Source organism: Cygnus olor, chromosome 18 (assembly GCF_009769625.2).
Source record: "Cygnus olor isolate bCygOlo1 chromosome 18, bCygOlo1.pri.v2, whole genome shotgun sequence".
Lineage (NCBI taxonomy): Eukaryota > Metazoa > Chordata > Aves > Anseriformes > Anatidae > Cygnus > Cygnus olor.
Window position 1 is genome coordinate 9,013,683 of NC_049186.1, and position 21,362 is coordinate 9,035,044.

The window sequence follows — 21,362 nt, forward strand, 5'->3', positions numbered from 1 at the left end:
TCACTTCAATAAATCTCCCCACTAAAATTTCTCCAAGAATCTGTATTACATAAAAATCAAAAGATATGGAAACAATCTCACAGTAGCTGCTACTTGAACCGTCAGAAACACAGCTTAGCTTTCATCAACAAAAGGAAGTTACAAAACTGAAACTGACAGTATTAAATCTAGATCTTCACATATTAAAAGATAATTAAGAACAGTAAATCTGATCTTAATGTAAATTGATGGGACCTAAAAATTACTATCTGAGGCCTCACAAAATCCTGAAACATGGGATTTTCAATCCTGATGCCAAAACCACGGAAGTGACCAGACTTGTAAGACATACTCTAGAATTAGAAAGACAAATGTCTGCGTTTATTTATGGGTATATTGGCAGAAAGTAACTCAGAAGTCAAGAGGGTGCAATGTTATCTTCACTCCTTCACAGGGCAAATCAAACCATTATAATAAAATAAGTCTAAGTAAGAAGATTAAAGATGACCAAACCAACAAATTCTGTTTTTTCACCTGTTCTGTCTCTGCAGCAAACATTATGCTGCAATAGGAAGGAAATAAGAACAAAAACAATGATGTTGTGAGAGTCTTCGATCAGGAAATTGGCACAGGTTCTGTACAGCTTGAGTGTACTGCAGTATTTGCAGAGCTCAGCAAGACAAGAAATTTATGATTCATTTTATGGGTGTTACAAGTCTCTGCCACTCTGCAGTGTATTACACCACACAGACTGCTGGGTTGATGACAATGACCTAGGACTGTGTCCCTTCATTTTTATAAAACAGATTAAAAAAATATAAGAAAGCATATCTCCAGCAGCAACGCAGCTAAAAGCAGTAGTAGTCACCAAAGATGCACAGACAATTTCAGAGACAGAAGGAAAGCACAATATAAGGAACAACAGTGGATCTATTTCTATTTTCATCAATTTCTTTTTACAACAGTAAACACTCTCACAGCAGCTCCATTCAAAACTTGTATATATTTTGTTTCTTTTTAAGCCTATGAAATGTTCTAGAGACATCCTCAAAGGTGTCAGAATAAACTACTCAAAAACATATTAAGCTTCTGGGAACAACCCAGTTAGCTGGAGAGAGCTGTGCTCTACACTGGCACTGAATCATACACACCGTGCCCAGCAAAACCATTGCAAAGTTATTATCACGGCTGCCACTGCTCATTGATGTAAGATGGGAATGATATGTAAGTGTACAGCTCCACATTATATCATAAACACCATTTAATTTATTGAGAACAGAAGCAAACATCAGACGGGCTTAGGAGTAACTAACACTCAAACCCAGGAGCCAAGTGATTCATCATTATGGACCTGCCCCTGCAGATCACACTACTTAGCCAAAACTTTATTCCACTGTACTACATCAAGCAATTCATTCCTGTCCCTTGTGTGAAGAAACTGGTTTCAGGATATTGGGAGGACCCAAGCTTGCAGTTGATCGTATGCCAATTATTTCTCGGCATTTGCGTCAAGTATTCCATGACCTTTAGGAGATGCAACACAAATGGTCACTTACAACATCATCCCTCCACTACTAAAGAAAAGCAAGCAAGAAAAAAGCATTAGATGGCTGCTGTATACAGCGCTTCAGCTCTGGAGTTGACCTGCTAGGTTGAACTACTACAAGCCAGTATCCAGGAGCCCAGAAGAACCCAACTAAAAGAAGAATGAGACGTTAAAGACCACAGGCTAGAGCTTCTATAATCATAAGTGCTTCACGGGAAGTGAAAGCCTCCCTGTTTTCTGATGGAAACAGCAGCAGAAATCAGCAGAAAATGGCACCTGCCTCAGTTAAAGGAAGATTTAATGCAAATGCTATAGGTGTTCCTAAAGGCAAAAACCAAATAACTTTACAAGTCTCTTACTGAATACTTAGAGAGTCTCACTGGGTAAAAAATAAACTGTTGCCTGTGGTGATGATGCCTACTGCTACACAATTGCGTCAACAAATGTGCTTAAGCAACTTTGTCCTATCTACAAGCATCTCCTCAAAGGATCATTTGTGATAACAAAGCTGCACAACTCGCTTTTTGAAGTGCTAACTGACTGCGTACACTTTTTTTTTTTAAAGTATATATATATAGTAGTGCAGATTTTCTCAAAAATTACTTTCTAGCCAGCTTAGGCAAAGCAAGAGATAGCTTCTCGTCCAAATTACTCTTAGAAACTTTTAAATTTATTTTTAATAATCAGTACTGCCTGAATAAACAGTACCAGCTGAATCAATCTTCAAATTTTTTAACTGCGCTGTTACTGACATAACACAACACACACTCTACAGTAGAACAGGACAGAATGTGACCTTTTCAAACTTTTTAGTATTTCATTCTTTTTCAAAGAATGTTCAGGGAAATCTGAACAAGTACAGGAAATATCAAAAGGTAAACCACGTCTTCTTGCAACTGGTCCTGGTTAATTTATGACATTTGCAGGAGAATCTGGTTACTAATGTCCTATGACTCCCTCCCTGCACTCAAAACACAGTGAATAAAAATTAAATATTTTTGTACAAATATCTTGATTTCACTTAATTTTCAAAGACTGGGCAATCTACTTTTACAAAAGTAAGTGCTCCACTCTGATCCAGCTGTCTCAAATGTTCTATCTTTTTATTGAAGACGTAGCACCGTAACAGTGAAGGAATACACACACATATGTAAAATGTATTTGCAGTAAGCTTTTTACCCCATCCTTTCATTTCTGAAAGACATTGGAAAAATGTCACTCACAGCAATTGCATCAACAAATGCAATATCCTACACTTCCGTTAACAATGCCAGAAATCCCACAAATGACTTTCCAACTGCTGTAATGAGTTTTTCTGAAACACTTGCATATCAGAGCACATGAAAGAAAGGCTTAAGTCCTAAGCTGTTTGGTGAGTGCCATACAGAACCATCATGCTCACAAGAAGTCCTTAATTTTTTTTCTTTAGTATCTTGTCTTCAATATCAAGAACAGTGCTTGAGTGAAAAAAAATCTTACTTTTACTTGTCTTCTCAGTAACTGAAATTTGATTTAGCAGCAATGATAAAGATGTAGATGGAATAGATTAAGTTGTTACTATGAAGCAGCAGAAAAATTCACCAGTATTTGCTGATTATTCTGATGGCTTCCTGCAACATGTAAGTGTTGTGTATCATAAAAATCACAGAATCTCAGAATCATTCAGGAAAAGACCTCTAAGACCATCTAGCCCAACCTTTAACCTAGTACTGTTAGAAAGCATTTAGTATCAAATACATAATCCTGATTCATTTCCATCAAAGAGGCTATTCACATGGATGAACATAAACAGAGTGAGGGGTATTTTTTCTGAAGTTACAGAAATTCTCTTTTCACTAGTGGCACTATCCACTTGTAAATGGCTGTGGAAAGCCATTTCTCTACATTCTTAGCTGCTGGGGTGAAGCAAATTTTCTCATTTTCTTAACACTTTCACTATCTTGAACTAAGGTTGTAGCTCTACAAAGATACTCTGAAGACAGACAATGAACTCTTTGCATTCACTTTCATGTGGTCTGGGACATAGTCCAATTTTACTTCAAAGTTTGTTTTGAAATAAGAATTCACTCAGAGATAAAAGAGGATCTTGTGAGGTTAATTTACTGTTGTCAAGTCATATAACAGTTCTTGTATGCTTGAATACAGACTAGTGAAAAAACATCCTGAATCATCTTAGAACTGAGGTCACCTTCTGCTCCACGAGTCAACTGGAAAAGGTTCTTCCACAAGTTAGAGGACTGAGGCCTTATCTTCTATTCAACAGCTCAGCGCTCAAGCGTTAACACGCTGAGACTGGAAGCACATCCTGCTTGCAAAGTTTCCGCGAACTGCAGTTCCCTGTAATCAGGTAAGTCATTCTAATTGGCTTGATCTGTTCCAATACCAACAATGATAATAACCACTGAACAAAGCAGTAAGTATTCGGCATCTAAACAAAAACTTTATCACAAAGAAAATGTGATAACACTGTGATATAAATACATCTGCTTCTTCCTTAAGCTCAAATCCTTATATTCAAATCCTACAATTCAATACACACTAGCTTTAGATCTGGTAATGCACACAAGTCAACAAGCACATGCATTTGTAAAGTTATTGCCACTGATACTCTTCAGCAAATTTAGCTGGAATTTAATTTAGCAAAACTAATTACTATCCCCCAACACAGAGAGTTCAATGGCATGAGGATAATAAAAATACTATTAAAAAGACTGCTGAAACCTTTCCTTGTCATTGTGTAACTTCAAAGTCGTTATTCTTTAAGAACTAAAAAGCTTCCAATTTTACACATTAATAAAAAGACCTGTAGAATAAATTTAGATGAAAAAATAAATAGGACTGATTCTAGATTATAAAGATTTATTCTGCAACTCTAACACCATATTCACAAGTAAAGTAGCTATCAGAAACCAGTTAGCATAATGTCTATCCAGTAATTTAGGCAATTTTGGGGTTCAGTTATACTTCACTGAACATTTTGACCTGGGCAAGCAGATGTCCCTACACAGTTTTGGTTGCATCATGACCAGAAACTATTTTTGCCTGTATTACTTGCTTGTAGGCAGGCAGAAGTATATGATATATTCCAGATTATTCTGAAATAATTCTAACCCATATTTTGCATACATATATGGAAAAAAGCCATACATACAATTTTTGAAACTGTAACTGCAATACTAAACATAATACCTTTGCCTTTTTTTCCATATTTCACAAACATGTGACAAGATAAATCTGCCCTTTAGCCAAGTCAAGAACAAGTCTTTTTTAATGCACAAGATAGAGCTGCACATTCTCATTGCTGTAATGCGTCCCTAAGTAGACCATACAAAACCAATGACTGAAAAGGAGAAGTGGGGGATTCTGAAAGAGCAAGCGAGTAAGTTGCTGCCCCGCTGGAATGAGCTGGAAAAAACGGTTTCCTGATCTGAGGCCCTACCATAAGATCTGGGCTAACGGGCCAATTTAAAATCATGTCATCTTTGCTTGCTGTTGAAATTAAAGAAATTGAGATTAGAAATACTAACCAACCACCCTCTGGAATGTGTTGGAAAGAGAACCCTTTTACAATCATTTTGACAATCGTTATTAGTTTACACCAATGCATAAAGATATTTCTTCCCAGCTGGGAATAACCACTGTTACCGGAGCAGGACCTACATATCTCAGACTGGTCCTTTAAAATTTACCTATTGGATATCTTTAATATATATAGTCTTTATATCTTTGTCTTATCATGACTAGTCCACTGCAGTCCAGAGGTCACAAATAAGGTATTAGAAATCAGAACCTTTTAAATCAACTTTTGTCATTGATTGTTTTATTGCTACAGAGAACTGAACTTCACAACAATTTCTGCTGGCTCTAAATCTATCAGCATTAGTTACCTGGCCACCAAAAACCCCTGAGAGCTGTCAGATTGTAGGACACACAGAAGCCAACAGGAAATGAAGGTACAACACATTCTCAACAAGTAGGTCCAGAATCTCCCTACATATACTTGCAGGGAACACATTTTTATTTATGAACTACTGGAGAGTCCTATTACTTACTGAACCAATTTTTGCCTGCTTTATGGGGAGTACAAGTAATCAAACTGCCTTTCTTGCCAGCACTACTCAAAGGCAGGAAAACCAAACATATTATTGTGGTGATAACCGGTGGTTCATTTACTCTGCATACCTAAGATAAGTTTCAGTGTTAAATTAAAACAAACCATACATGGCAGGATCTTCATGTTTGTTTAAGTACTGCCTGATAATGAACACCACCTTGGTTTTTCTCCCAAACAAAATAAAATGCATAATAATTGTCCTTTGTTAAATACCTGGCTGCTTAAGTGCAGTGATAAAACCTTTCTTCCTGACAAAGGCCTCTACAGCACTTCAGGTGACCTCCAGAACTTCTCCAAGCACATGAACCATACAACACATGGTTCATTGTCTGATACTCAGGGTGAAATGGCACCTGCAAGAACAATGCCTACAGTGCAAGCAACTTTCCATTGAGTAATCCTGTGTAACACTACACACCTGTTGTTGACAGACAGAGCACACAGAAAAACTGTTTACACAGTAATATTAATACTGAATTCTGCACTATTAAATCCATCCAGGGATTTAAACAGCAAGATGGTATGGACTTTCATGGGCTATTAATTTCCAACAATTTTCCTTTGTTTGGGCTTCTCATGCACTGGATGACCACCAAAAATTCACTTTTGCAAAAATACTATAAAACCCTCCAATTACAAATTCATTCTCCAATTTACATGTACAGGCCCTTGTTCCATATACACTTAACAAAGTTAACTCATGAAGCATCTTGTAATAATGAAAACTATCACTAATTTTTTTTTATTTTTCATTGAACCTTGTGTGCTGTTCTATTACACAGAAATAAACTAATGGACAGTAAGTGCTTTGCAAAAAGCAGCTGAACAAACCTCATGTCGGCAACACACAGAACACAACACAGTGACAGAGAGGGAAAAAAAAAAAAAAAAGGTCCTATAAAACTAGATTATCCAGTCTGGCAGTTCTACTGTACAAACAGTAGTTTTGCAACATTTTTTTTTTTAAACAAGGGAAGTTCCTTGAGCAACACACTTTGACCAAGTTCCTTTTCATTACCAAAGTCCCTTCATTTCTTCCTCAAATAAACTTTTGTCCTTACTAAGTCTGCCTGCGGAAAAATGCTAGTTATGACATCCTTCAAGGATGGGACAAAGTAGTGTATGTTCATGTCAGTTTAATGACAAGCAAAAAAGAGTGAAAGCTCTTCTTAGTGCTGCAATAGCCTTTATAAAAACAATAAAGGAGGAGGCTGATAACCTTTTCTTTATCCAAGCCTGTTCAGGCAAAGTGGAGGTCTAAATTTAAAGTGGAGACACAGAGAGGGGAAAATGTAATCACACCCAGTAACCAAGATCCTTCTAGAAAGTACTTGCTCACCTCTTTTTGATTCAAGAGATGCTACAAAAGCACTCCTTAATGAAGTTAACTTTTTGTCTGGCAGAGTTGCATTCAAATAGGAATGTTCAAAGAAATAAGAGTGACTGGTTAGTAATGCAGACATCAGATACACACAATTCATTTCCCACCACTTCAGCTCACCTACTAAACTGGCATTAGGCTTTTAAAATAAGAGGACAGAATGATGCAATCACTGTGACTCCTTTCCATTTGACCTGCTCTCTCATTTAGTTCCAGACATGATGAGAAAGTGCTGCTATCACTTCCACTAAATGCAATCAAATTCCCACTAAAAAAAAAACACTGTATTAAATACTGAATTTGTCATGAAGATAGGAAGAGCTATCTCTACTAGGTAATTGAAATTACAAAATCCCCTCCAGTCACTCAGCAATGTTAAACTTCTGTACACAATTGCAGTTCTTTTATTTAGAAACCTGTGCTCTTCCTAGATGTCTACTATAGACAAAAAGACCTGAGGTTTGCACAATATCCGTGGCACCAGTGAATGTAGGATATTCCAGAGATAAAATCATGCTTCCACAAACCCTTTGCCAACCGTTCCACAAGCTGACACTCCCATTTGACATCTATTCTGTTCTAAGCATTCTTACATCGCACTCATTCCCATATAACATGATACCTATTTAGATAATTATACCACTACAGCTAAAACATTTTTGGGAAAAAAAAAATCTGGAAATCAAGATCTGCAAGTGAAAAAATGAAGATGAATATGATGCCAGAAACACTAGCTTAACTCAGAGTCTAGAACTAGAGCAAAATTAAGAACGAAGAAAAAATATTTACCAGGCTCTACAACAGTCTGAATAACCAATTATTGTTATGGAGCAGAAAGCATCAGGACATCTGCTCACCTTCTTTTAAAGTCCACTTGATTGCTCCAGTCCGCTTGCTGACAGCATGCAAACTTCCATCAAGAGTTGAAACAAACAGCAGTGTTTCTGGCACAGTTACTGAGCTGGTGTTCTGGAAAAGAAAAACCCATACACTGAATGTCATTATTTACTACAGACTTTACTTTTAACTGCCAAACAGTAAATTGTCTAAAATATCAGTCTTCTTTTTAATCACATAAACCATACAATCTTGTCCCTCTGAATTCAGTGACTTTTTTTACCCCCTTTTTTTTTCCTGCAGTTGCTAAGTATGCTTAAGTTCCCCCTAGAGATAAACTTTAAGTGGATAACCTATCTGTGACTCAACCTCCTTCAATTTTATATCAAGTATCCTTGTGACTAGACTTTGGAGAAGTCTGAGATAGGGCTAGCTTAGGAAAAAAGCTGATACAAAGACCATGCGAGAAGATAGCTAGGGCAAGGCACTTCAAAGCAGCTCAGAGAATGTAAATGGTGATGTCAAAACCATGCTACTCCCAAGTTAACAGAGCATACTTTTTCCAAGGTTTAGTCCCCAAAAGATTAAAAGACATTGGCTGGTTAAAAGGTGGAGCTGCAAGCGTGCGGGCTGTGTCTGAGCAAGGACTAAACGTGTAGGATACAAGCAGCTTAAGGGCTCGAGAAGATTCAAACTGTTAGGGCTCTTAATTGTGTTACTGTACCCTACATCTCCAACTACTGCATTTCTGGGGTAGGTAGTAAATGGCGCTGTTTAAGCAAGTCCACATGTATTAACACATCCGCAGCGCCTGGAAAGCAGTCCACTGCAGGATTCAGACCTCAGCTTGACATCTTCGCCACTCTGCCACTGGGGACATGTCACTCCATGTTTACACGTTCAGGTACAGTGCTGTTTGGTGCCTGCTGTTTTTTCTAAAACACAAGCAGCTTTTGAGCCTGGCTATTGCATGTAATTTTATTTAAAGGGCATCATACAAACTTTGACTCAAAACTATGTAGCTATTGCTGGATGGATGAGGTGTTTCAGAGTGCAAAGCAGAAAAAAACATGTTAATTTAATGTTTACTTTTCTCTTCCTGCCTAAAGATGATCTCATACACCCTAAGATCGACCCATTTCCATTTACCAATTCTCAAGTTATTGCTCAAATAACTTGCCATTTGTACACTGCATCTGCAGTGCTCATCTGCGTGCCACCTGCCATGTTTAGAAAGTTTCACTGTTAAATATATCTCTTAAGCTACCACAGTTCGTGAAATGAAAGTGTGCAGTTGACATAATCAGTACTGTCTTAAATGACTTACTTTTTAAAAATAATTACCACTCATGCTAGAATTATTGCAAAGCAAAATAGAAAATTGTCAAATTAAAATGCACAGGTATAGAAGTAACCATTTCTTTTGAAAACTATCCATGTTCAGTACAACTCAACTAAAGCATTAGACTCTTTCACCTAGAAAATGAAGCCAAAAGAATAATGTAATAAAGTAACAACTAGCCAACTTGCAGGTAGCACCTACAAACATTACACACACTTCTTCCCAGCCATAAAGAATACAGCTGGAGCAGACAGTTGTAAAACACACAGTGCAGAAAAAAAAGTTAAATACAAAACAACGATATACAAACCATAAGTCAGAACTAAATGTTGGAGGTCCAGAGAAAAAGGAGATGTATCTTAGTGTATAAATATAATTTTGATTATTTGACACAGTTCAATTATGCAGGCTAACATTTATATGGAAGATGTCTGCATTTAACTAAAATATTTACAGCTGCATGCAGAATCAAACTTTGCAACATTTGTTCAAACAGGGACACGAGATAGTATTTCTTCTCCTGCTGACCTATAAAGCATGCAGCTCAAGATGTTACTAGTGAGGACTGAACTTGGAGGTATCTTTTCAGCCTAATGACCTGATTTGTACATAGCAGCAAGGAGAAGCTTAAGATGTGAAAAGACATCTCAACTCAACAGAGTACCATCAGCAGAAAAACTATTAGGAAATCCTCCCTACCTTAGACCATTTTCCCCATGGCGCTACTTCTACTGTCCAATAATCTATACTGGTTATGATTTTATTTTCAGTCTTCCAAAATTCCTCTTTCGGCATTACTGCTGCAATGCACCTTAATTCTGATTTCTTTCTCTGGCTCTCAGAGTCTGTCATTCATAAATTAAGGACGCTCAATTCCACCATAATCACCCTAGCCTTCTGGTTTACTTTAATATCCGATGAACAATTGGGATTAACAGAACAGGGAATTATCTATTTGTTTTTCTTCCCCATGAAATCAAATTCTCCTTTCCCCCACCCAGGTAATGGTGGGGTAACACCCTATGTGTGACATTACACAAAGGACAGCTAACCTCATGCTCAAAAACATCCTTATGCATAGCTACATACTATCCTAGAAACGTTTGTGCTGCCATTCTTAATCATTCTGATTTCAAGCAATGAATGAAGAGCAAAAATTTCAAAATTTACTTATAACAGTATTGTGATGAAAACAAGAAGCAATGGACTGTGGTCAAAACTCATTTGAAATCAACCTTTGTGCAGTAACACTTTGCTCTTATGTATTAATTTTCACCTGAAGATCTCGACACATTTTACCAAAACAAATAAATGATTCTAGTTAAGCGATTCATGATAGATAAGGAATTTCTTCATCCTATCCACAAAAATGTTGAAAAGCTAGTTTACTTTTAAGCTAGCTTTTTTAACGCTTAATGCACTCACACACACAAGTATTTCCAGGCTTTTGTTTTAGATAAAAGATGTAACATATATTTAATTGCTTCAATTGACCGAGACACTTTGTAATAAATGAAATAACTCAACAGCAGTTGTATAAAGCTGTTTGCAGGGCTCCGGGCTTACAAAATAGAAACAAAACAAAACCAAAAACAGGAACCAAAGACACTAAATGAATATTCCAGCTCTGAATTAACAACTAATTGCACAAACAAATTGTACCCATCAGGTTAACTGCATTTAATTAACCAGCATCCACAACTGCCAGATGTTGCCCAGCGTCAGCCAGAAGGTAGCTGTTTGAAGTGCTTACTACCTATCTGTGTGAGTTCAAAGAAGAAATCACAGTGAGCTACAGAATTTTGAAAAAAATCTCATAAATAGTTTTTTACTCAGACATTTGACAAACACATTTCAGCTTTCTCATTCCAAACAAAAGTGTATTTTCACTGCAGAGGTACTTGCAAAAAACCCTGTTCCATAGAATTTCATTCTTCTTCCACCAGATTCATAGAAGATAGCAGAAAACATTTTGAGACAATAGTTCTGCAACGTGCAACATGCTATACTGTATACATCCTGTATGGTATATACCTCAGGGAACATAAGAAATATCTGCTCCTTCACGAAGACCAGTCTACCCTAAACCTGTTCTGTTAGCAGAAACATTGAGTTTAAATGATGAGAACAATACTGTTTGTTCTTCTATGAAAAAAGATACAAAAGCACTTCACTAAAACATCTCTTACCCAAACTGATTATTTTAGTTAACACACAGAGTGAAACTGCACTTAGAGGGAAACACAGCGAGTTGCGCAAGAACAGACAACTGTTAAAGTCCGGAAACGAACATTACTGAAGGTGCTTAAAACTGCAGGTGGGAATTTGACACTCGGAATGGAATGACTAGTGTTACAGTTGAGCTGTAAATAAAATGTAACATAAAGCAAATCCACCACTTCCACAGGGTTATACACAGACTTAAGAGTGTTTTTCTAGGCTATGTTTTACTCTGCACAAGTTTTTCTTATCTTACAGAATCGGTATATTTTCCACAAAGCATTTTCACTTCCTGTCGTCTACTGAGAATTGAATAAAGCCTGTATTATCTTCACCAAAAAAAAAAAAGGCAAAAAAATGCTCCTGTAGAATAAAGACCATAATGATTACAGTTAGATATCAAATATCATTCATTCATATATGTAGCATATGAAACATGACATGCGGTAGCTCTGTAGATTTAATATTTGAGCATCTGAATAGCTATTTCTTGTGGCACCAAGGCTACACAAAGGATGTAACTGAATGAGAGCTGTGACACTCATCATACATCACTAAACAATACTGTCTTCCAGATTACTGGTATTTTAAAAGCCTGCTAGTACTTGGGATTGGGTGGGAAGGTCTCAACATGCAAGGAGTTGCCCCGCATTCTGCAGACGCAGCAGTATGCAAACTTGTGCCCTCCAGATCACTGACAGACCGAATGACACAGAAAGAAAACAAAAGCTGAAGAACAGATCCTCACAAGTTTCTGCAGAAAACAAGATGAACACCTGAATGTTGCTCCTAGACAGAGTGCCCTACAAAGCTCTCAGGTGCGACTAAGATAATGAGATTACAATAGCTTGTGCCTGCCTTCACTTTCTGGCCAACAGAGCGCTGCTCTCTCTTCCTGGGATGGCAAGTGTCGATGGCAAACACAAGTAGCCAGAGCAGAGGAGGGAACAGTATTCTGAGAGACACTGCTAGGTCCAGCGTGACAGAGAAACTACCTTCTTTTCAGGGGCCCACTGCCCCGGGATTTTTCTTGGGAGCACAGTCCCCATGGGGGCACGCATTCCACTGACAGCAGGGCTGCCATGCAGTGCACCTTGCTGCACCACCACCTGGGCAGCATCGCTGCTCCTGCTGCTACTTCTCTGAGCTCCAACCACCTTTGTCTTAACGCCACTTCCTTCTGATGCTTTCCTTCTGATGCTTTCCTTCATCTCCCCCATGAGTCTGTGCTGAAGTTTTACTACTTTTGAAGGGCTTTCTTATACTTAGCCATCAAAGTCTCATTGATGTGGTCATTACAAGCCCGTGTGTCAAAGATAACTGCTTTGGATAAAAGACTGAAGATAGGGCAAGTGTCTTCATTTTGTTAGTTCTTCCTTTAACTCTCATGTTCTATTTCATACACATAAAGTACCATATATTCAAAATCCTCCATTTATTCCCAGTTTTCAAAGCATATGATATCACGCAGTTGCGATTAATCAGCCAGGTAACACACTATGCTGCTGAAGTTTATGACCTAAATATAAAAAAATAGACGAGTCCGTAGACTTTGCAACGCTACATTGCTGATTTATTTTGACAAATATCTACAGTAGTCACCTGGGGAAACGGCTAGTGTAATAGTACTGAAACAAACGTTTATTCATTCAAATGGCATAAAACATTAGGCATAAAAAAGAACAGATAAATATCTGTATTTCATTCAGACAGGAATAAAAAAAATTCTCTTGATTTTATTAGTGAGTATTATCAGACTGCTGTATCAAGGGTTCAAATACTGAATGGACTTTATTTTTAACATAAAGCTTTTTAATTAATTGATTGATTAATGGATTAAAGTCTAGAATTAGCACCATTATGAAAAGTTATGATAATTATGAAAATCTGTATGTACAAAGCCAAACTTGTATTCATTTTTGCATGCAGAATTTAAGAGCGTTCTCCACGGGGGGGGAAAAAATCTCAGTCCCAAGACAGACACTGTATAAATACTGGTGTGCGTGGACATTGTCCTCCCTGCAGGGAAGGGGTCTGAACTGTTGTGATGCAATGCGAATTCTTGAGATTATTTCCCACTGCACTTTTATTCTGAGGAGATATAATTTAATACAGGAGGAATCTGGCAGGACATGAGTCAGCTGAGCAAAAAGAACTGAATTTAGCAAACAGAGAAAATGAGATGGAAGGAAAACCTGTTTTGGCTCTTCTTTTATTTTATCTGAAACTGTAGTAACGTCTGTCGTAACAACAGCCCTCCTTGGAATTCAGTGAGAGCTTCTGCTGCTTTGACAATCCGTAGTCATAAAATGTTTCCACCCCAATAGTAATGTTAAGTGAAGGATTTACAGTATTTTGAGGTTATTTGGGCACTGCTTTAGAATGATTTTTTTTAATAATTTAATTCAAAACACATTTTTAATACCTCTCAAGGTATCATTGAATTAAACTTTGACAGATGTTCTAAAGCACTGACTGCTAAAAATCTGCAACAGCCTAAACTTTGGGAATGAACAGAAAAGCATTTATAAGTACCAGCTAACACTAGCATCCTCCTCTCACTCCAAACCCACCACATCTTCAGAAAAAATGATGTTTTTGAAATCTAAGTAAAAACAATTAAAAACAATTTTGAATGACCCACAGAGCCAAGGGGAGGGCAGCGAAAGTAGCAGAACAAATTGGGGTGTGTTTGTGTCTGTCTGTGGCACAGTTCAGTGTCAAAGATTGTATCTTCCTTCACCGCAACATTCAGATTGTTTAAGGTTAGCACAGCAGTACCCTATTTTGTTTTATTGTGCGGGAAGAAAATAGATCCCCATGGGAATAATTTCTTCCATTAATTTGTCTTCTTAAAAACAGTTCTTTTGAAATGCAGGTCACTGACTATGCACAAATCCCACTGAAGTCTGCGGAAACAGCAGATAGAAAGAAAACCAGGCCATTTAGTTCCTTGAGGTTATCATTCTGTAACCTAGAAATATGTTGCACTCTGGGGGTGATACCACAAGACGTTCTTCAAGTACAAACAAAGAGGAAAACACTTCATATTGACAGTGGATATATGACGGTCCATTACTAACTCTGAGAACTGCCACCAAGTTCACAGAAACAGTTCACTGCTCGCTAGTAAACAAAGCCCAGTGCCATATGCTACCAGGTAATACTTTTCTCTTTTCTGAGTCTTAAACAGGAACACATTTGCACCAAACTTAATTTTTAAGGTCTGACAGAAAATTAAGGATGGATGACTTGCTACCTATAATTTAAATTCTCCTAGCTTCTTTAGAAATGCCTGGATTACCAAACAAAAGAGCTATCAAGATATATTTTCTCTCAAGAAAAAACAAACAGAAAAAAATCTACATTCCTCAATCCATAATTGCTTTAACATGTATCAGGCTATGCATTTGAATTTCACTAAGGAACTATTAAAAAACCTCTACCACTAATAGCACCAGACACTTTCTTCTCCATAAGGAAAGGCCAAGAGCAGAATTTATGATACTGGAACCACAGCTGGTAAACCCGTAAGCAGGCAAAGCAAAATCTTTCCAAAGCTTGGCACACCCTGCAAGCAATTGGCGTGTTCATCCCAGCCTGCCAAAGAGCCAGCAGCCCGGTTCTGACAGCCGTCATCTAATAACATCACCAGGCTACAGGCTAGGACCCACCAGGGATAACAAAACCACACCATGAAGAAACTGCACAATTCAGTAAGCTGCTAGGGGACGTTTTTCACTGTAAGTAATAATGAAGTCAGTATAGGAAAGAAAGCTGCCAAAAAATAAACTGTGCCTTCTTTAGAAAATGCAAACAAATCTACAGATCTTTTCATCTACATTCCACGACGTGTTTCTCAGCTATTTCTCACCAGTCCAGGTCCTCAGACCTTTTATTACCATGCCCATTTGTATTACGTTGTCCCCAACTGTCCTCTGATGTGATCGAGCCCTGTGTGGTGCTCTACAGGGTGAGCTCCCAGCTAAGGATTCAGACTGAGATCTCTCTGTAAAAGCAAAACTTAGCTCCATTTGCACAAGAACACCAGCAAGCAAAGCGAGTAGAAGAGAGTTATAAAAACATGAATTTCTGTCACTCCAGAACAGAGCTGTCTAGGATAATTTTAGGTGTGCAAGATGAGTCTGTATTCCTCAAAAAAACAAAAAACCTTAATATACTAATGGTTTTACGGGGCAACCAAGGAGATCGGCAACTCAAATAAAACACATGAATGTTAATTAACACAGCTCTTCAAGATGTCCACATTAAAATCTTCTGCTGTTTTGCATAGGTCTTCATGCCTTTCAGTTAACTGGCTAAACACCTCATGCCGAGCTAAAGAGCGCAATAGAAGAAATGACAGCTGGGTAACGCTGGGTTTTTCCCATGTCAGGAGCAGCCCGCAGTGCTGCCTGTATGTGCCGTACAACCCAGCACTGACACCAGCCCCACCGGCTGCAGGAGGGAACAGCCCGATGGTCTAAATGCCAGTTTTATCCCAGAGAACTTGCTATTTTTGAGTTGCACCAACTCCATTTTAAGAGAGAAACAGGCAAAATTTGGGATGTCTAGCTGCAACACTACCATGAGGAAACAGCAAACTTTTCTGTTGTAATTATCCCATGGCTCACAAAAATCAGAGAGTTGTAAATCAGTACTGTATAATGTTTATAGTGACACCTTATTTACTGATGGCTCTACTGCATTTCTCATTGCTGTATCAGAGATGTCACCCTTTTATAATGTGTTCCCATACATTGCTAGAGCAATTACAAGAGCTATACATTGTGTTACTTTAATAATACGGAACAAGATTTCGTCTTATAAGGAAAAGACAGGAAAGAAATCCCTTTAGTGAACATACAAGTTATAGGAAAACAGTCTTAAAGCCAGGATATAAAGTAAGAAAGAGTACATTTAGCAAAGAAAATAAACAGCAGCAAACCATCATCCGTACTTGTAAAAGAAACTTATATCAAACACATTCTGCACAGATCTTTAGATAATCTCATATTTTTCATGTTACCTCAATAACAAGAATTGTATGCCAGTCTTTTCCACGGGTATTTACTACTCAAGTGATGTTACTAGTTCTAAATAAGCCTTTCCAGTTAAATGGGTTGATTGAGACTAAGTTCAAAGAACTAAAAACTAGTTATGAAAAGGGACTGAAGGGCAGAACAGATTTCAGTTTGGAAACCCAGGTGAGGACTACTGCTAGCAGCACAAGAAGACTAGGGTAAGAGCTGAGAAAAGAAACCAAGAGAGGGAGAACCCTGAATCAAACAACAGACTGAGCGAGGTAAGATGGGAGGGCAGGGAGACCAAGAGGAGAGAAAGCCGGAGAACAAGAGTGCTGAATTCTGCTGAGGCCCAAACCTAGGTTTTTGTGACTCTGCAAGTAAAAATCATACAGAACTTAGTATTAATTTGTCGATTCATAGATCAGATTTGTAAATAAAGAAGTATTTTAAACTACTTCTTAGTATTCTGAGTACTATTTTTAAAACTTCGTGTATTGCAAATCAGCATTTTCCTTGCAAAATCTGAACCCAAAATCTATCAGGGCCCTGAAGAGATCTCAGTAGAACTTTATAGTCCAGACTATGACAAAGAAAAAGTAATGCAAATGAAAAGTTCCCCCTCTTCTCTGAGGAACTACAGTTTTATTCTTACCTACAACTCAAAATCACCTCAGCTACAAAATAATCATAAATGGTAGAAAGATGTTCCTAGTCTGAACTGCCAATATTGTAATCTAGAACCATTAGCACGCTCCACTAATGACTTTAATGTACTTTTTGTTGATAGGCTTTTTTTTTCCTTCAGTTTCCTAATCAAATAACAACACTAAATATGTTACATAGCTTCATTACTAAATGTGTTTACTTTTAAAGAAGGGGAGTGGAGCTCCTATATCCCAGATGAAAAACAAAGCCTCCAGCTTTGCTTAACCAGAATGATAACCCCACATATTACACCAGTGTTTTCAGATAACAACAAGCAATCCATCAAAGCACACAGCCTAAAACTTTCCTCTGCTACATTCAGGTATAATAGAAACAGCAAATGCCAGCTGGTCTTTTTCATTGTCTCACGACCCTGAGAATTTACAAAGAACACCTTTCAGAATTGAATTTTTGAACACGATCTCAGTTCATACATGACAGCACACAATTTAAGGCACACTGTTTAAAATGATTATCTCCATACAAATGATCTGTTCAGAACTCCATTTGCTTTGGACCAGCTTCACTATTGCCCCTACTTTTGTCGCTCCCCGCAATACCTTATGACCAAACTGGTTATTTCTTAAGAGGTTTGTAGTGCAGTGACTTGTACACCTTGTCTTTCACCTTTGAATGTAGAACTGTAGTCTCTTTTGGATACCAACCAACCATTTATAAATTTAACACATATTGCTATCTTTGTTCTGGAAGCAGAATGATCAAAGTGTCCCAAGATGGGATTCAGCAGCCTTTCCCAGGCATGCAGCTAATCATTTGTATTTGAACATCAGCATATATATAGGTATACATATTTATTATTTTTTCAGAAAGAAAACAAGGCCCTCTCCTTATGAGGTTATAGCATAAGAGTTTACCAGATAAATGATGGTATATGGAGTCTCCTTCTCAACACATACTCAATATCTGCCTAGACGTGTGTGATAGGTGACCCTGATGGAGCAGGGGGGTAGGACCAGATGATCTTCAGGGGTCCCTGCTACCCTCAATCCTTCTGTGATTCTATGATACAGCAATGGGACAGACCAAAGATCCAGCATCTCACTAGTTCCACTATACACCTACACAGTTTTGGCTTGCAAGAGTTTCCTCATCCTACTTTTATCAATAACTTTACAGGAAATTAACTCTATTTTTACATCCCAGGGACGATTATATTCGTGGCCCGGAGCCCCAGCCAAGCACCCCGGTTACAGCAGCAGCCAGCCCCCAGCTGCCCGGGGCCGTTCCCCTGCAGCCCGCCCGCCCCCGCAACCCCCAGCCGGGCACTAACGGCACCGGCTTCGCAAGCACCGGCGCTGCCGGGGGCGGTGGGCACATACCCACGGCCAACTTTCGGCACAGCCCCGCCGCCCCCCGGGGCCGCTCCCCTACCCTGCTGGGGGCCCGGCCTGCCAGCGGCGAGGCCTCCCGCGGCCCGGGGGGTGCCGCGACACCGGGGCTGAGCCGTGCCCACCCTCCGCGCCCGGGGCCCAGCGGGGAGATCACGCCCCGGCCGCGCCTTGCTTACCCCGGGCCTCGGCAGGAGCAGCGCCAGCAGCGCGCCCAGGCTGACGAGGAGGAGGAGGTGGCGGCGTCGGAGCGGCTCCATGGCTGCCACCCGCGGCGGCTCCGGGCCGCCCGGCGGCTACCCCCGCGCCGCGCCGCCTCCTGCCGGCCTCCCCGGCGCTCCCCGCACGGCGGGGCGGAGCCGTCCGGCCCCAGGCCCCGACGTCGGTCCCGGCCCGGCGGGTTGGCGTGCTCCCAGCCCAGCCCTGCCGCCGGCCAGCGTACAGCCACGGGGAAAGCGCCCGCCTGCCTCTCTCGGCATTGCCGGGTGCTAAGTGCAGGGAGGAGGCAGGCTCGCCCAGCAGCCCCCCGCCTCGGGTAATTGCCCCCTTGGTTTTAGCATTTTCGGAGGACATCAAGCCAAGATTATTTTGCATAGCTCTTGACAAAGTCACGTTGAGCCTGTTGTGCCCACTGATGCCTTAAATAAATGCAAAATTGACGTGCCCCTCTGAGCCATTAACAAGGTCCAAGCTGCTCCACACAGATAAACAAATGCCGAATCAAATGGAAGAGGCTTGGAAAAGAAAAAGAGTAAACGTACACCGCTTGGCAAAGACCTAGCTTTCAGGCGTCTATTTATATAACAAAGCCACTTTGTCCTTGCTGCACGCTGTTTGCTTTTTAATACTGATACCATTAGCGGAGCTGCAGAGCACACCAAGTCCTCAGTGTGCAATATGTACCCAACAGATCGGCCCTGGCTGCTCCCTCCTCTCATAAGCGTGCCTTTGACTGTAAGGAGACACAATTACGATCTAACACACAAATCTGAATACAGAAAATCATCCTGGAGCTATGGAAACGTCACCTCTGGTACCGATGGGTTCCTTCAGGGCGCTTCGAGCACTCGCTGTGTGAGCACGGAGCGCAGCCACACGCTGCTGGGCCCCGCCGCCCCCTCCCCAAATTGCAGCGCTGCTGGGCCAGTTTAGCCATTTTTACCTCTTCACATGGGATTTTATTGGCCTTAAGCTGTGTTCCGTGTCGTGGTACATTAATAAAGGGCTGTTTTTTCCCTCAGCACTGCTCCCCGCCGGGCGCCGCTCCTCAGGAGCTGAGGAACCGCCGCCCAGGCCCGAGCGGAGACCACGCGCTGGCACTTTGAAGCGCTATCTCTTAACAACACCAAAGGGCTACGGCAGAGCACTGCACAGCCGCGTAAATTAAACAGTACCGTCCTTCCTCAGCGGGACCAAAAGGCAGCCGGAGCCTGAGAGCGCGGGCGGGCCAAGCCCCCTCAAAACCTCCCCTCACGCGCCCGCCGCCATCTTGGCTCGGCCCGTCCCGCCCCGCGGCCCCGCGCTGAGACTCCTACTGGGTGAGGCAAGGCGGGGCGGGGCGCAGAGCGACTCCGCTCTATAAAGGGCAGCGCGGGGGAGTGACGGTCCTTTCTGTCAGCACGGCGGCGCGGGGTGAGTATGGCCCGTGGTCGGCGGGGGGCGGTGGGGGTGTCGGGCTGCGCTGATGTCTCTTGACACGTGTTAGACTGCTGACAACCGTGAAGTAAACCCACAGCTGAGCGCCCGGGCTGTCTTGCACCTCGCGGGGCGGCTGCCACACGCGGTCTCCCTAACCTCTACTCTTCGTTCCGTGTCTTTCTGCAGGAGCCGTGCGGCGACCGGGAGAATGAAGCTGCGGGAAGCGTCCGGGTGAATAAAGCTGCGTGTGCTCCGCCACCGTGTCCGTCTGGTTCTTGTCCGCGTCCGTTCCTTTCTCCGCACTGCCTTTGAGCCGGCGGGGCGCCCTGCCCGCGGCGCCGCCGGCCAAGCAGCGGTGCCAGAGCGAGCCCCTTGTTGATAACTGGTGCTGCTCGGCACGGCCCGGGCGGCGCTTTTAAAAGCAAGGTACAGGGCGCGGGCGGGCGGCGGCCGCACAAAATGGCGGCGCGGCCTGAGGGGGAGGGAGCGGGAGCCGCCCTGCGCTGCCCTCAAAGGGGAGCTGGGTTCTCGGGCTCCATAACCGTGTTCTGTACGACGTAAGTCCTTCCCAGAGCCCTGCACAGCTCCTTGGGGAGGGGTTAAGGATTCAGTTTTAAATGGGATTTTATTTTTTTTTTTAAAGCTAATAAGTAGCAAAAGACCTAGTCGTCGTTGGAATAAACCCTCTGGGTGAAGGTGAATGATAAAACCAGAGAAATGCATCCAGCTGTATGTCAACACTGAGCCTTTGGAGTCCTTTTTGAGAAAAAATGCAAACTTAAGTCCAGTGATGCAAGCTGCAGCTAGTCCCAGGGCCTTTTTTTTTTTTCATTTTTTAATAGCTGTGATCTTGACACCCTGCAGGTAATGGAGAATGGAGTTGTGCAAAACCATAGCTGTATATAAAAATAGTACATATATACCCACCCTGACAACAGCATTGGGCAAAAGAGTAGTTGCAGGGTCTAGGAGGACTAGAGCTACTTAAGGTCAGAAAAGTTTTAATACTAAACCTACTACAGAAGGTACACTACTAGTAATCATTACAGAATTTTCAGCACAACATAAGATTTTAAAAGCATGTTTTTAAAGTACGTGCTTCTTGTAAATACTAACAGTTGTAGTAAATAGCTGGCTCAACAGATAATCAACAGATAATACAGTATAGATACTGGGGGATTCAGACTGTCAAGGTGCATTGAATTTCTCCTTCAGTTGGAAAAG

General features: G+C 40.9%; 1 protein-coding gene, 1 long non-coding RNA gene and 1 other non-coding gene across 7 annotated transcripts in view; 2 read left to right on the forward strand and 1 right to left on the reverse strand.

Moving 5' to 3' along the window:
* Positions 1-20,982, reverse strand: part of ERN1 (endoplasmic reticulum to nucleus signaling 1) — a 40,331-nt gene extending 19,349 nt beyond the window's left edge. For 2 of the 5 annotated variants that reach the window (XM_040530816.1, XM_040530815.1), the window contains exons 1-2: positions 20,295-20,982; positions 7,878-7,989 (exon numbers count right to left, since the gene is read on the reverse strand). In XM_040530816.1, the coding sequence (XP_040386750.1) occupies positions 7,878-7,989; positions 20,295-20,861 (679 nt within the window). In that variant the 5' untranslated portion in view covers positions 20,862-20,982. Of the gene's footprint in view, positions 1-7,877; positions 7,990-18,679; positions 18,835-19,662; positions 19,801-20,294 lie in introns of those variants that run through there. The other 3 variants (XM_040530819.1, XM_040530818.1, XM_040530817.1) reach the window with 3 other exon arrangements.
* On the forward strand, positions 19,964-20,396 carry LOC121057122. Its single transcript, XR_005813650.1, has 2 exons — positions 19,964-20,132; positions 20,325-20,396. It is a non-coding gene; the product is annotated as an uncharacterized LOC121057122 (long non-coding RNA).
* Positions 20,438-20,572, forward strand: LOC121057193. The gene has a single exon (XR_005813692.1). It is a non-coding gene; the product is annotated as a small nucleolar RNA SNORA76 (small nucleolar RNA).
* Positions 20,983-21,362: the final 380 nt, after the last annotated feature.